This window comes from Tasmannia lanceolata, unplaced genomic scaffold (assembly GCF_043159265.1).
Source record: "Tasmannia lanceolata isolate RefF3 unplaced genomic scaffold, GAP_Taslan_0.1 ptg000037l, whole genome shotgun sequence".
NCBI lineage: Eukaryota > Viridiplantae > Streptophyta > Magnoliopsida > Canellales > Winteraceae > Tasmannia > Tasmannia lanceolata.
Window position 1 is genome coordinate 44,764,455 of NW_027518714.1, and position 17,016 is coordinate 44,781,470.

Sequence of the window (17,016 nt, forward strand, 5' to 3'; positions counted from 1 at the left end):
AGAAAAAACAACAAAACAACAATAAAAACAGAAAACCTCTCAAGGAGGGAGGAAGTCAAACCACTCCAAATCCAAATGACTAACCCCACCCCTAGCCAGATTATCCTCCTCCCCATTAGCAGATCTTCGCATGCGATTGAAAACAATCGCAGAGCCCGATGTTAGATAATCAATTTCATCAAAAACAGTAGAACATCTCCAAAGAAGCACCACTACCCCCCTCAACCAACGAATCACATTGAGAGAATCACCCTCTATAATAAAGCGACCCATGCTATTTCTATCAATTCTTTTAATGCCATGATATACCTCCTTCACCTCAGCCTCTGAAGCATCACAAACCCTAAGAGGGCTAGAATAAGCCCACTCAATTTTGCTACAATCATCTTGACACAAACCGCCTACCCCAGCCGGGACCGGATTCCCAAAACTCGACCCATCGAAGTTAATTTTGAACATTCCATTTGGGAATCTGAACAATCTGAGACCTAATCTCCCTACTAAAGCAAACTTCCCTCCACCCCTCCCATAAATCAAAAGGCCGAAACAAATCGAAATGCTGGAAGACATCTCGCCCACGATATAGAGAGGTCAATAATTTTCATATATAGCCAATACAGGGATTTGGCAACCCCCTCAAAGACTCTAGAATTTCTCTCTTTCCAAATCACCCACCATGCTGCAAGCAAACAAATTCTTCACAACAATTTTCCTTTCTTTCTCCACGGCACAAACTCCCATTGATGCATCAATTCCGGAATAGATGACGGGAAAACCCAAGATATTCCAAACCTCAAAAAAATATTATAAAGACCCAATTTCCACATCGGGTCACTACGGAGAAAATATCGATAAAAGGACAGTTTTAAAAAAAGAAAAGAAGAGAGTGAGCGATCTTTGTTTCACACAACAGTACATAGTTTTAAAATAAAACAGCGGAAGCTCAACAAACACTTATTTTCAACAAACACTAAATCTCTAGGGTATGACTATACTGTCATTCCCAAAACGGATCGCTCATCCCCATCCTACTGTGATTTTAGATTTGTTCGTCTACGAAAGCTCCATCGTTTTCATTATTTTCATCATTTTCGCCTGTGGATGAATTTGGGGTCAGTATAAACTGAGCAAAGCTGACTCATAAAATAAAAGTCAATTTAATGAGCTTGTACTATAATAAGGTTTTAACAGGATATATAAAGGAATTGAAGCAAAACAAGAATACAAAGTTTCTATAAGAAGCATTTAGACTACCCAAAAGATATGTACAATATGAGAAACAAGAAGGTCACTATATCATGCCAAGGAATATAGTAGTTGTAGACACCCCATTTTGCTCCGCTCTAATCAACAAAGAAATTAATGTTTTATATTATCAGTCTTTTTTTTCAGTATTTTCTATTCCTGTGTCCGCTTCTTATGTTTTCTCGATCTTTCCGATCATTTCCGCAATGTTCTGCATCTTTCTTTTCGCCAAGTATTGAGAAGGGTTATTCAAAAGAATCCGAGCAAGGGAGAATTTGGACCCGTTCGGTGGGCCCGCATTGAACATTTGTTTAAATTCGGATCAACCAGGGGGCCCGCATATTGTTTTAATGAAAAATGAGTGTTAAGCCTACTTCGATCTAATGCCATTCAAGGAAATAATTTTGAGGCATAATTTTATAAATTGTTGGTTCAGATCATCCCATGAAAAATGATTTGAGGGCCCAACCCATTTGTATTGCAGCCCACTAATGGGGCGGATTGGATCATCCAATGGTTGATTTGTGGGGTATGACCATTCATGTTGTGACCCATCAATTGGATGGTTCGGATCATCTTTCGGAAATGGTTCAGAGTGGGGGCATGCCCAAATTGTGTTATGGCCCATTAAACGAACAGTTAGGGTCATCTTATAAAAAGGGTTAGGGGAGTGCCCTGCTAAATCACTTCAAAGCCCAATTTGTGTCATGGCTTAGTAATTGAACGGCTTGGATTAGCCCGCAAAAATAGTTTATGGGACGCAAGCCGTTTGTGCTAAGTGGTCCACCTAATGAACGGTTTAGATCATCCCATGGAGAAGACTCTTGGAGCACAATGTATTGTGTTGTGGCACATCAAACAGATAATTCGGTTTATCTTATGGAGGTGGGTTGCTAGGTGCAATTAATTGGATGGCTCGGATTAGTCAATGGAGATCATTTTGGGAGCACAACCAATTTAAATTGTGATGCATCAATTGAGCGGTTTGGATCAACCCATGAAATCGATTGGAGGGGGGAGCAACTAGCTCATGTATTAAGGCTCGCATTATTTGGACGGGTCGGATCAGCCCATGCGTCTAGCCTATGAGTGCACACTCATAATGATCTTAGGTCATTCGGCCAAGCTTGGAGTGGGCCCTACTGATTTTGAGAATCATGGGGGAAGATGCATAATTTAGCTAGTATTGAACAAGTCCATATATTTGAAGCCAAGGGGCATACGAATTTGTCCAAAATTGAGTGGGACCCGCCATGATAGAAAGCTTCTAATAACGTGCAATAATATGGCATTCATTTAGGGAATTATTCTCTTTTGCATGTTAAAAGAAAAAGGAAATGGAGAATGATATTGGGGAATAATGGCCTTTAATTCATCAACATGCCCTTATCCTGTTGCTATAATTGGCTACGCTTCTATATTAGATGTGAATGAGAATTGGAAGCAAATCAATTACATGAGCTAATAGAGGAAATAAACTATTCACTTATTGGTTGCCGAAAATTGAAGCTTAAAAAGGGCAAGGAATACTGAAGACAAGGAGGATAATTGCCATCCGAGGAAAGTTTGATTTTCGGGATTCTTTCGGTCAAGGAAAAAAGGGCAACCATCTCGCTGTGATTTTGAAAAAAAGGAAAAAACCGACCCTCTCTTTTTTAGAGGATGGATGCTTATGTTTATAGCCGGGCTTATATTATCCCTTCTCGGAGGATACTCTGTTTTTTGGAGTCTCTTGCTCTCTTACCATCTCCTTGGTTAGACCAACAAGGATTCTAAGAAAAGAAGAGAAAAACAGAGTATCGGTTTCACCTTGATCACCAGCCAACTCTCCCCCTTTCTACATCTCCACAAACCACCCACAGCAGCGGCCTTTCAACGTTGATCTCCCGCCTCAACAGCCCTCTCGATCTCTCTAAAAAAAAACAGAGTGTCTCATCCTCTCTCTGTCTCTTCCACTCTCATTCCCTCTATATCTCTCTCCGTCTCACTTCCTATCTGTCTCTCTCTCTCTCACTCCCTCTCTATCTTTCCATATGCTCTAGTTGCCGTAATCCTTTTGGTTTCAGAAGAAAACGCCATAACTGTTATAATTGTGGGCTAGTCTTTTGCAAAGCATGTAGCAGCCGAAAATCTATAAAAGCTTCTTTGGCTCCAAACATTAACAAGCCTTATCGTGTTTGTGATGATTGTTATTATAAACTTAAGAAGGTCATAGAGGCTGGATCGACTTCTCAACTAGTCAAGAACCGAATTGGAGGTACAAATCAGAATTCCGGTGGCGAGGCTCTTGATTCTAAGTTGCACTCCCTCACTCTCATTCTCTATCTGTCTCTCAATATCAATCTCTCTGTCTCCCTCACTCTCATTCTCTCTCTCAATCTCAATCTCATTCTCTCTCAATCTCACTCTCATTCCCTCTCTGCTCTCTCACGCTCACTTAATACCCCTCTATCTTTCTTACTCTCAATATCTCTGCTCTCTCACGCTCACTCACCACCTCTCTGTCTCTCTCACTCTCGATCTCTCAATTCTCTCTCACTCTCCATCTCTCTCACTCACCATTTATGTATCCCTTTATCACTCTCTCTATCGTTCCTCAATCACTCTCACTCTCTCACCTTCAATCACTTTCACTCTCTCCCTCCCTATCTCTCTCTCCCTATCCACAGTGAGAGAAACAGTTCAAAGAAAAAAACAAAAAAAATAAAAATATAGAGAATAAAGGGGATCGGATCGCACGTAGGCGGGATTTTCGGACTTTTCGGCTCTCGGATTCGGCGAGGATCTCCATCACAGGTTAGTACACTATTCTCAGATTTTTCTCGGATGATTTGGTATTTTTTTCTATTTTTGCATGATTTTTAAACATTTAATTGAATTTAATTGAATATTATATGTGTGTGCTCAAAATCATGATCTGCATGGGTGTTTCAATTCCGTTTCGTCCCAAAATTTAATACAATGATCTACTTAAATAGACTAAAATAACTATCGGATCGGATCGGACATTGGATCAAAGGTTTTTTAGAATTTGAGTGAAGAGTGGAATTTTATTTAAAATAATGGTTGAGAAATTACGAAATTCGAAAAAATAGCTATCTCAGGATGATCTATTTTTTGGAATTTTAAATTTTTTTTGCGTTCATCATATCAGAACAAGATTAAAGGACATTTTCCGGAGTCGTAATTTTCTCGAAAATCGTGTTTTAAAAATAGAAAACTCTTCAAAAACATCTTTTTGACGAAGAAAAATAAAATATATACTAAAAAGATTCAAAAATAATGAACTTTTGTGGAAAACTTAGATGGTACTGATACATTCTACCATGAATTTTTAAGAATTTCTGGATTTGGTTTGGTATATTATTTGATGCTTTCTTTGAAAATTGTCAGATTTTGTGAGATTTTTTACAGATATCAGATCACAGATAAAATTCTCCAAATTTTTACAGTAATCTTATATTCCATATTTCTTGTTTCTGTAAAATTTTCAATTCATTTGGATCTTTTTTCATATGGAATGTAGTGTTAATTCCTAATCTGGTCTGAAAATTGAAAAATCCGAAATTGATAGTAAATTGTTTCTAAAATTCATAAAAATCTCACAGCATGCTCTTTTTACTTATATCTTACTACTGTAGAAATTTCAATGAATTTAGATTTCTATTTCTAGTAGTTTCTGTGTTATTTTTGCAATCTGGTCTTATTATTGTTAAATCAAAATTAAATATGAGCTTAATGTAAAAATCTGCAAAACTCTTTTAATAAGTTACATCCCATCATGTCTTATTGCTGTAGAAGTTTCAATTCATTTCGAATTTGTTCACAATAATTTCACTTGTAAAATCACTCTTCTGGTATAAGAATGATAAAATTCATTGAAAATCCAAAATTAATTAAAAATCATCACAAAGTTTCTAAAGAACCTTAAAATTCTGTCACATATTAATTCCTTAATCCATTGAAATAGAAATCTTAGGATCTTTAGATTTCTCTGGAAAAATGGCCAGTGCATCCATAATCGTATCCCAATTGCGACTAATCTTTGACAATTTGAATATTTAAGCTATAGCATGTTGTTGGCTCCAAGGTTACTGTCCACGAAAATCCTGAGATATGCCAGGGAATAAGATGCTATAACCTAAGTATTAAATTGCACAAGGAAAGAGCGCACGATTCCCTTCCTTGGATGTTATTCTAGGCCGAAATTGGTGAACCCTAGAGCTATTGGTAATCCTTAAATGTCCAGAAACAGAAAATCTTTGAAATCTGAAATTAATTAACCTCAAGAACTTGAGTCGATGTGTCTCGTGTCTTTCGGAACCATTGGATTACGGTTTCCGTCATAAGAACCATTAGAGCTCAATTTGAGAACACTGGTGTCAGGTCGTGTCCTAGGTTTTAGGGAGTCTTAGGTTTTAGGGAGTCCTAGAGTTAGGAGCCCAGCCTCATCACGGACGCTTGCTATGGATAGCAACCGTGCCATAGGTCTAGTTACACTAGTCACCCAATCTTTCCCTAGGACAAGCCTAGTAAACTAGGATGTAGGCTAACCTGCATTAGTCTAAGGGACAACTTGCATTTAGATAAGAATCATATAGCATCTTAGATGAAATCTTAGGATAATAAAATTCTCAACTTGAATTAAATAATTTCTCTTAAAACTGTTGAAACAGTCAATCCCGTCTAGGTCGGTGTCTTAGTTGAGTTAGGCATAAGTAGCTTAGCTTAGGTGCACCGAACTACGTCGACTCTGATCCCAGTGAGGCTTGGGTACGTAGGCAGCTTGGATGTCTGATGGCATACCAATCGCGAGTCGGCTCCACAATAAATTGTGTGGTTTTGTATATTAATTTTCTTGAAATTCTTAATTAAATCACTTAGGATTTTCCATGAAATTAGAATTTTAGGAGAACTTTCACTTAGATTGAACTCAAACAAATAAAGGAATCAAGATACACACTTAGGATCTACATTGAAATTAGATTATAGGATGCATGTCACTTAGTTTGCACATTAACAGAGAGTTGAATGAGCCATTTAAAATAAATTTAAAAGAGTTAGCTTTTGGAATCGAAGACCGATTATCGGGCAGGAATGGTGCATGTGGTGGATAACTCCCCATACCTTCCATTCTTGTAACCAGGTAGCGAGTCTAGATTTCTGGTTAATTATGGGTCCTAGATCCCACATCTAGGTGGCGACTCTGTCAGTCTCTTTTGTGTGGAATTCGGATTGCCTTAGTGATCCCAAGTTCACATAAAAGATGAATTAAAATCAATAATAAAAGGCACACGCCAATCGCGTGGGTACGAGAGACCAAGAGAGGGCAGTGGCGGCTCACGCCCCACCCCCTCTCGCGGGATCGGGTCCCACAGTAGTCAAAACAATATCAAATAGATGAAAAGAAACATTAAATCAAGAGACTAACAATTTCTTATTTATTTGCATCATGTATACACACTGTTATATATAATCTTCTTCTTCTTTTTTCTTCATAACCTCACATGCTTTTGCATGTGGTAAGTTTACTATATATATATATATATATATATATATATATATATATATATATATATATATATATATATATATATATGAGGAAAGTGAAGTTACACCGCCAGCTTAAAATACAATGGGCCCACATTGTTTTGGTGATCCAAAGAATTCATTTGATTGGTCCTCACATAGATAGGGTGTCCACCAAAAATCAGCTCCATAGGATCATCCCAACCCTACGATTTGTGGAGGCAAAAATGAACGTGTAAAAACCTTCACAAATTTGTCCATTTTTGCCTCCACAGTTTGAAGGGTTAGGATGATCCTATGGAGCTGATTTTTGGTGGACACCCTATCTATGTGAGGGCCAATCAAATGAATGGTTTGGATCACCAAAACAATGTGGGCCCATTGTATTTTAATCCGGCGGTGTAGCTAAGTTAGCTACACCGGCGGTGTAGCTTCACTTTCCTCTATATATATATATATATATATATATATATAGGCCATAGTGTTACCAAAGTAACACTGAAACGCACTAGTGTATACATACGGCAACAATCTTTCGTTTCGAACTACGTTAGCTTGATCCTCTTCCACGAGGTACGTAGCGCAGCTTGGGATCCATGTCCTAAGTTCAGCCAAACTTTGTAAATAAATATGCTTTAACCCTTTTTCTTTAAAACCGTGTTTTCAAAAAGCTCTTCCTTTAGAGTTAGGAGTTTCTCCTAGATAGAGAGTTTCTTTTAGAGTTAGGGGGTTTGTCCTTGATTTGTTGTGGTTGTGTGTGTTCGTTTTAGAGTTAGGGGTTCGTCCTAGAGTTATAGGAGTGCCTCCGTCCGGTCAGTCGGCGATCAACATCGCCTATTGATGATTAGAATAGGATACGTTAGTCTACCCTTTGTTTTCTTTAGGAAACACAGCCTAGTTATACATAGGTTGTAGGAACCACCTGCATTAGCTTAGGGCTAACCTGCATTTAGTTAGGGCATATAGGGTGTCCTAAAATCTACAATTCATTGAAATTTAAATAATCGCTCAAGAAGCTTTAATAACTAGTCCGGTCTTTTAGGTCGAGTATAGGATAGAGGTTTAGGTGTCTTAGGCATCCTAGCTTAGAATAGGCGTGAATAACTACGTTGCCTTGATTCTCGTGGAGGCGGGGATACGTAGGCTTCTTTGGATGAATATCAGATCATCTAAAGACTCGGGCTGAAGCATTAGAGTCTTAGGTTTTGTTGATAGTACTTTAGGGCTTGTGTTTGCATTTTGTTGATGATTTTCGCGTAGGATCATAGCAGCGTGTGTGCATTTCCTTGCTTACTTACGTACTTAGCTGTAGCATTAACCTGCTTATGTGTTTTACCTAGTTGCTTAGTTGTAGTTCTTACCTGCTTAGCTGTAGTTCTTACGTGCTTAGCTGTAATTCTCTATCGTTATTAGGTTATTGGTTATTATCTTTTTACTATCATCTATTGACGTTTGCTCATTGCACAGTTTTATCTTCTTAGCTGTAACACTTTACTGTATTACTGCATTTTCTATCTGTCACTTACTGCTTTCTAGATGGGATGTGTTAGGATTTTATATTAGGCGCTATGTACTCGCCCCAATGTAGATAGGCACTATGTGTACGCCATAGGTTTTTATTACTGCATTTTCTATCTGTCATTTACTGCTTTCTAGATGGGATGTGTTAGCTTTTTATATTAGGCGCTATGTATTCGCCCCAATGTCGATAGGCGCTATGTGCACGCCATAGGTTTTATGTCATTATTCTATTATTTGCCTGGCATTTTTGTTTGTTCCTTATTTCATTTACTATTCATGATTAACTGCTAATTTTAGATTTCATTTTCAGTACAGACTTATACCTGTAGCTGTAGCATGCATGTGTTCGTCCACCAGAACTTAGACACCTATTAGGCATGTCACTCATAACCTAGTTATTCTTAGGTGACATTTATTTCGGTCCTTTTGTGTGTGCTTATTTTCATCTCCGAGACATGCATGATTAGATAGACGTTTTCTCGGAGATGCGTGTTCCCATTTCACATGATTTTCGCCTAAAACTCTTCGAAGTTAATAAATAAATGGCATAAGAGACCAAGTGTTCGCACTCGGGCGAATCGGGGGTGCTCTTCGGATCTTCTCCATTCGTCATCAGGCACAGACCTTCTGTATCTCTGGTTATCTGTTGCAAGCAAAGCATTTGTTTTTGGGGTTCCATGGCCTATCCATGGATGACGACTCTGAGTTATTTTTAAGTGCGTCTTGGTTTGGGGATTTATCCTTGGATCAAGAGGTATCTCTTTTATCTCATACATCGCCACTCGTGCTATGCTATGAGGGTGGCAACCGTTTCGAGAGTTTCTTGGTAGAGCTCTCATTCACGTTGTGGAGATCTTAGATGATTGCAGGAGGGATCTCGCGTCTCTCGGCACCGGTCCTCTCAGATCGGGGTCCACAGGCTGGCGACTCTGCTGGGGACTAGATTTTTTGAAACATTGACTCTTTCAAAGAATGTGTTCAATTGATGAATTTGATTCAAGAGAGTGTTCAAGCCTATCTGCTGAGAAAATCGATCTCAATTATCAACATGCTTGATATCTTTTATGACGCAAGTCATAAAAGATGCCCCTAGTATGATTACTTCCATGACAGGATTCATAGGAGAACAAAACCAGGATTAGGAAGAAAGTTTAAGCTTGCATGGGTTCTTTCTTTTGTTTATAAGTAAAAGGATATCCACAATGGATGAGTCTGTAAATTTCCTCTTTCCTGCTCACTACTTGAGGCTTGATGTCCTGGCAAGTTTGAACAAAATGTATTTTGCCCTTCTGTGATTCCTAACCAGGATCCACTTTGAATTCTCTTCACATTTCAAAAGATGTACTCTCGCTCTTCCAGTGCCAAACACTTTGGATATTGAGAGAAAAAAGGATAAAAAAAAAAGACTTCCAAAGACTCAATCAAAGAAGACTCAAATTACTCAAGGGACTTGACTCACTTTTGATTCACCCTTAGATAAAATGTGTTATTTTATTATGGTAAGGCTAGCCACTCTTAGAGTACTCTAGAAAACAATGTCAAGAGGCTCTAATTTCCTCCATCGGAAATCCGTCATGGTTATTACCCATTTGGGTTGCTCGGTTTTAATGCCCCTAGTTTAAAAGGATATCAAAGTAAGTCTTATCGACACTACTCGGATTCCGGGATCCTGCTCTGCGTAGAGGTTACTTCTCCGTCTCCTTGATTTCTTTCTTCAAAAGAAGTCACAACTTTTGCTTTCCAAGTTTTCAGTCTAAAAGACCACTCGTCTCAACTTTCGCTTGCACTAGAAGGACTTTCTAGGTGAGCTTGGGTTCAAAATGGTAGGATGTTCTGGTTCAAACGATTTGGACCAAATCTGGTCTAGCCAGACTACCTTGGATTAAAATTAGTGTCCAAATTCCATTTTAAACGGATCACACTAGCCAGAGACTACCTTGGATTAAAACTAGTGTCCAAATTCCATTTTAAACGGATCACACTGTCTAGTTCCATGTCTAGGGCCTAACATTAACCACCTAATTTCTACCTTGATCCCTAGTAATTGTGCTCAATGTGCCAAGATGAACAGATGCATGCCACATACCACATACAAAGGCGATTGAAGGTCCACAATTTTGGGGGCTCTCGCAGTCCAAAACCGGTTGCTCAAAATTAGAAAAAGGGATTTGCTAGTTACCCAGAAGGTATTTCATGGAACGGCTGTTGCATGAGAGTGCAACCACCTCAAATAAATCTATTATAGTATAGCAAGATGGGTTTCACTGTTCATGCCGACGTGGACAGCCTCCCCATCCTCCCTTCAATCCTACGTGACATCCTTTTCACATAACGCAAAAGGATTTCAATAAAAGGAAAATCTCTGCGAATCCCGAATTTCTCTCTCTACACAATTTCATTCCTTTTAACACCAACTATTTCTCTAGCAAAATTATCTCCCTATCTTTCCGATTAAAAAGGTCCGTCCTTATCTCAATCTCTCGAACTTAACTCAGAGTGGGCTTTATGAATGTCAAGATTTTGGGAAGCTCTTATCTCATTAAATAGTAAACTCCCATTAAGACTTTCCCATTTATTTGCACCATGTACACTTGAGGGGCTCACTTGATGAACAATTACAGCCACTAAGGGTCGGCCCTATGAATATCAAGATTTTGGGATGCTCTTATCTCCCTATTTAATAGTAAACTCCCATAAAGACTTTCCCATTTATTCTAAGTAGGGGTGCAACTTGGGTCGGGCTCAACCCGAACCTGACGGGTTCAACCCGATTTTTGCCCGAGTTGAGTTGGCATTTCCTCGTGTTGGGATGGCTTAGTGTTGGGAAAAGCCAACCAAATTTAATTTTGGGTTGGGTTAGGGTTGAGGCTTTGGCAACCCGGCCCGACCCGAACCGGACCTCCGTCCTCTATTTTTATCTTGATTTTCTTTGTGTTAATGTATTTTTTCTGTTTGGCCCAAGGTGAACCAGAACCAACCCGACCTGATTTCGGGTTAGATTGGTTCAGTTATGATTGAGAGATTTAGAGGCGGGTTGGGTTAGGGTTGACCATCCTCAACCCGAGGCTTGGGTTGGGTTGGGTTAGGGTTGAGGGAGTGCTATCTCGGGTTGGGTTAGGCTTGGCCTCAACCTGTTCCAACCCGACCCGAGTTGCACCCCATTCTAAGGCTCTCTCAGGATCTCTTTTCAAACGCATCTCCTGTCGTAATATAACTCCCACCCTCCTCTCCCCTCTCCCTCTCTATACAAGTATCTTTTCGTCTCTTTCTAACTACAAATTTTTTGTTCCATGGAAATTTTATTCTACCCAGCCCAAGCCATAGCCAGCTGCAGCATCAGATGGCCACTCAGGTGATCAATAGGGAAGAAAGAAAATCATCCAGATGGGGATAGTGGAACATGCATTTGCTATCATCTTTAGCTCACTCAACTTAATTTCTTGGCATTTCTTTTCAAATGAAAATATTTTTCCAACCCACTAGTTAAATGAATAAGACAAAATCTGACCCTAATATTCCATGGAATAAATTATCATGGCTGCCATACACAGCCTAAAAATGTTTTTCCTTCAATCCAAATAGGGCCTATCATTAATTAGTGTGCCGAGATCAAGTGGGGGTGCAACGCCAACCTGTCTAACCTATTTTTATCCAAATCGGGTCAGGTTAAGTCGGGTTGAGTCCAGGTAAAACCTATTTAAAGGGTTTGTGAGAGCTTTTTCCTAAGGGTAAAAACCTTTTTTGACAGCCCTTTAAACACTAAACGACAGCTGTAACCTATGGCGGAAATCTCAGAACACTAGTGACGATATCATTTCCCTTCCTTAAAATATAGAGTATTATATTATCCCTGCTCTATGTGTGTGGCTGTAACACTCGCACGCTCCAGTCTCATTATCCTCTCATAACCTAACAAAACTCAATCATCTGTTCCGACGCTCTCACTGCATCTCTCTTTTTCTTTTTCTCCTCTCTCTAAAACAAACCATCGGCCATGGCATCCATGCTACGAGCACCACAATCATCATCATCATCCACATCTTCTTCCAAGTTCATATTCTCCTCATCTCCATCTTTAACACCAAACAAAAACAGAACACAATCCTTTAAAAAACCCTCATTCTCCCCTCTCCTTTCATCCTCCTTCACAAACCTCTCCTCACTCCGCCTATTAAACCCAACCCAAAACCAAAATCGTTCCAAACCCCCCTCTCATTTACCAATTCGCGCAGCCCGTGGCAAATTTGAACGCAAAAAACCCCATGTCAACATAGGTACAATAGGCCATGTAGACCATGGCAAAACCACTCTAACCGCGGCCTTAACCATGGCCTTAGCTTCCATGGGAAATAGTGCTCCTAAGAAATATGATGAAATTGATGCTGCACCAGAAGAAAGAGCTAGAGGAATCACAATCAATACTGCTACAGTTGAATATGAGACTGAAAATCGCCATTATGCTCATGTGGATTGTCCTGGTCACGCGGATTATGTGAAGAATATGATTACTGGGGCTGCTCAAATGGACGGCGCGATTTTGGTGGTCTCTGGTGCTGATGGCCCCATGCCCCAGACTAAAGAACACATTCTTTTAGCCAAACAGGTCGGGTCCTAAATAGTTTGTTTTTTTTCCTTGTCAAGGATTTAAATGTTGGTTTTGGTGTTGGTTTTGGTCAGTTTGGTTTGAAATTTCTGCGGAAATCATGTGAACCCTTGATAAAAAATTTTGGGTTTTTAAAAATTTCCACATAAGAGAACGTTTGGCTGCCAGCAATTTGTTTTCATGATAAATCGGTATCTCCCAAGGGAAGAAGTGGCTGAAATCCCTGAAATCCCTAAAAATCAGGATACCAAATCCTGCTAAATATCCAGAAAAGGAAAAGTTACTCAAAACCAGAACGACCTTTTCCGGATTTTTAAGCAGCAACTCATCACAAACACTGGGATTTGGTTTCCTGATTTTTAGGGATTTCATGCATTTATCATGAAAACAAATTCCTGGCAGCCAATCGTGCCCTAAAATATATAAAATTTTGGTTAAAATTTCCGTTGAAATCTTTAACATTTCAGGCAGTGGCGGAGCCGGGATTTATACATAAGGGGGGCAAAATAAGATAATATATTTAATCCAAACTCTTCAAAAATAGAAGTTAATTCTATGAAATGAACAAATCCCTTTTATACATGGACGGAGCTAAGCTACGTGTAGCATCAGGGATTATGCAAGACAGTTTCTGATTACAGAGACTATGAAATGTGCACTGAGAGCAATCAATAGAAAAATGGATTATGCAAGCTTTATTTGAGAAGCATCTTAAAAAATGAAAGGCAAGATCGTGAAAATAGCCCACTTCATATAATAGGCATCCATTTAATAAGCTACAAAATTATATCCTATATTTAGACTCATACTCTTGTTTTTCACAAGTTAGATCATGCTGTATTTTTACACTACCAGGATGTCCAGGTAAAGGTAACCAGAACTTGTTACATGGATAGTTTATAAAAATCTAGAAACCTATAGAACTGTCACTTTTAGTTTCAATTGCTAGAATGTTAAAAAATCTTTCAATGATTCTTCCACCAACATGAGCATGTTAAATTTACCAAAATTAATAAATTGAAACCAGTTTTTTTTACCCAACAACTAGCTTAAGGGGAAAACTAATGCCCTGATCGTTTCAGATTATGACAACCGATTGTAAGTCCAAAACCTATTATTGGGCTCAAAATTACACTTAAATTTGAGTCCAATGATAGTATTAGGTCTGACAATCAGTTGTCATAATCTGAAACAAACATGTTCTAATACAAGATTCAAAAAGAAACAAGATTCAGAGAGAACAGAACCATTAGAGATGATTTCTACACTTTTCTCAATAGCCAACCCATTGTTCTTCAAAATCTATGCAATAGTATCAACCATGGCAGTAGCAATTGCCCAGGGCAGAAAGCTCATTGTTGAAAACTGTGATTTTATAATCCAAGATTGTAAAATCCAGGTTTTAGTTGATAAAATCAAGCTTGACATTGATTAGGGTTGCAAAAAAACCCTACAAACAGATTCCACAGAAAAGGGAGAGAGAGAGACTGGAAATCAGAGAAATATACCCCAAAAAGAAGAAAAAAACCCAAAAATAAGTACCTGTGACAGAGTCTTCTTCTTCTTCTTCTTCACAGGGAAACGGCGATGGCGACGTAACGGCGAGCTTCTTCTTCTCCTTCTTCTTCTTCTTCATGGGCCACGGCAACGGCGTTTTGAGGTTTAGGCCTTTAGGGCTTTTTCAGTTTTGGTCGACCTTTCTATTTCATAAATCCACCCCCCCGTATATTACTTCAGACAGCCCTCTTTAGTATAAAGGAGCTTTTGCCCAACTCAAGGGGGGCAGCTGCCCCCCTTATTCTACACGTAGATCCGCTCCTGATTTCAGGGGAAATTTTGTAAATAAGGGTGAAAAAGGAGAAATTTCGGAATTTTGGATTTTTGGTCTAATCCTGTATTTTTCTGATTTAATGTACTTTCTGTTACAGTCCAAACCGACACCAAAATATTTCGGCCGAAATTTCAGATTTGGGCCTAAATTTAAAACTATGTTCCTTGGCTTGTACTTTTCTGTTCTTTCTCTTAACTGACCTTCTCAATGTTGTATATTCCTTTTCTCTTATTAATTATTCATTATTAATTCTCGAAAAACAATATAACAGGTTGGGGTCCCAAATATGGTGGTTTTTTTAAACAAGCAAGACCAGGTTGATGATGAGGAAATTCTTCAATTGGTTGACCTTGAAGTGAGGGAGCTTTTATCGTCTTACGAATTTCCCGGTGACGATATTCCGATTATCTCTGGGTCTGCGCTTTTAGCTCTAGAAGCTTTAATGGCAAATCCTGCTATTAAGAAGGGGGATAACCCATGGGTGGATAAAATCTATGAGTTAATGGACTCAGTAGATAGTTACATTCCAATCCCCCAAAGGCAGACTGATCTACCATTTTTACTTGCAATTGAAGATGTTTTTTCGATCACTGGTCGCGGGACCGTGGCCACGGGAAGGGTTGAAAGAGGGACTGTTAAAGTGGGGGAAACTGTGGATCTTGTGGGTCTTCGTGAGACCCGGAATCTTACCGTTACTGGCGTGGAGATGTTTCAGAAAATTCTTGATGAGGCGCTGGCTGGTGACAATGTGGGGCTTCTTTTGAGAGGTATCCAGAAGGCTGATATACAAAGAGGGATGGTTCTTTCTAAGCCTGGAACTATTACTCCTCATACTAAGTTTTCTGCTATTGTGTATGTGCTTAAGAAGGAGGAGGGGGGTAGGCATTCGCCTTTCTTCGCGGGTTATCGTCCTCAGTTCTATATGAGGACTACTGATGTTACTGGAAAGGTAACGAAAATTATGAATGATAAGGACGAGGAGTCAAAGATGGTGATGCCAGGGGACAGGGTTAAGATGGAGGTGGAGCTTATTATGCCGGTTGCTTGTGAGCAAGGAATGAGGTTTGCGATCAGGGAAGGTGGCAAGACAGTTGGGGCGGGAGTCATCCAGTCTATTATTGAATGAGCAAAATGCGTTTTTTTAGATGTCAGTGGTGCTGAATTTGATGATAATTGGTGAGTGATGGAAGAACCCATGTTACATTCATGTTATATAGTTTTCAGTTTTGTTCTTCTTTTGCTTTATGTGTTGTTTTTTGCTTTAGATTATTTGGCAAATGCATGATGAATCAATGTAATTCTGTTTCTCTGTTGCTTGGTACTTAAGTTAATTGAAGCTTGATTAGGACAACAAATCGTTTATTGTATGAAAATCTGAAATGGTGCTTCAATTGCGTGTGCACATTTGGGGAACTTTTATCTTGTTGTTACTGATAGTCTGATATTTCCATTTCTGTTTCTTTATTTTGCAATGGGTTGGGAGATACACCCAACACATTTTAGGAAAATGAACTCTGCGTAGTTGGTGAAATTTATGCTGTTGTTACAGATATTTTTCTCTTTTTTCTCTATTTTGCACTGTGTTGGGAGTTAAACTCAATGCTTTTTAGTGTTTAAGAAAATGGATTCTCCTCCAGAATAAGTGAACTTATTATTTATTCTCTTTCATCCCAAAGAACTGTCATTGGAGGTTCTCTTCTCCGTTTCAGAGTTAATCGTCACATGCATCTGTCTTTTTCTCCTGTGGTCATAGTGATAATATGTATTAAAAAGAAAATAATGCAAGATATGGATACGAGGGAAGAATGCTAATATGAAACATTAAAATTTTGTATGTCATACCTCGATATTAAATAAAATAAATTCACTAATTGTATAATTAGTTACTATCTCTTGCATTTTTATGGCTAGTTTCCATGGTTAGTGCTGCCCAATCTGAGTCAAAGCTCTCAAGTAGCTTACATTGATAATGGTGTCATACACAAGTGTTTGTTTAATGTTCTCCTCAAGATCGTGATGAATCTAATTGCTCAAAAAAATGAAAAAAAAGTTATCTGATTTAGTTATACTGAGAGCATAAAAGTCAGCTGGATTCTTATGTTTTGTGGATATCTTGTTTTTAGTAAATAAATGGAATTGAATCTGCATCCTCAGATTATTAGCCATAATAAAATGGAAAGTGAGAAAGTATGTTGGTATCTCCAACAAGCTTCAGTCTTCTTTTACACTAAGGACATTTTTCTTTTTGAGTATCAATATAAAATACTTCTATTTTGTCTCCTTAGAG

General features: G+C 38.7%; 1 protein-coding gene and 1 long non-coding RNA gene across 2 annotated transcripts; one reads left to right on the top strand and one right to left on the bottom strand.

Moving 5' to 3' along the window:
• Positions 1 to 850: 850 nt before the first annotated feature.
• On the bottom strand, positions 851 to 14,693 carry LOC143860088 (uncharacterized). The gene is made up of 2 exons (XR_013239586.1): positions 14,441 to 14,693; positions 851 to 1,095 (listed from the first exon to the last, which is right to left on the bottom strand). It is a non-coding gene; the product is annotated as an uncharacterized LOC143860088 (long non-coding RNA).
• Positions 12,173 to 16,142, top strand: RABE1B (RAB GTPase homolog E1B). Its single transcript, XM_077370601.1, has 2 exons — positions 12,173 to 12,898; positions 15,001 to 16,142. The coding sequence occupies exons 1-2, from the start codon at positions 12,290 to 12,292 to the stop codon at positions 15,853 to 15,855; spliced, it is 1,464 nt and encodes a 487-aa protein (XP_077226716.1). The 5' UTR covers positions 12,173 to 12,289; the 3' UTR covers positions 15,856 to 16,142.
• The last annotated feature ends 874 nt before the right edge of the window (positions 16,143 to 17,016 follow it).

Coding starts and splice junctions, on each gene's coding strand:
- RABE1B (XM_077370601.1), top strand. CDS start 12,290: ATGGCATCCATGCTACGAGCACCACAATCATCATCATCATCCACATCT. Junction 12,899..15,000: donor ACATTCTTTTAGCCAAACAG/GTCGGGTCCTAA, acceptor ACAATATAACAG/GTTGGGGTCCCAAATATGGT.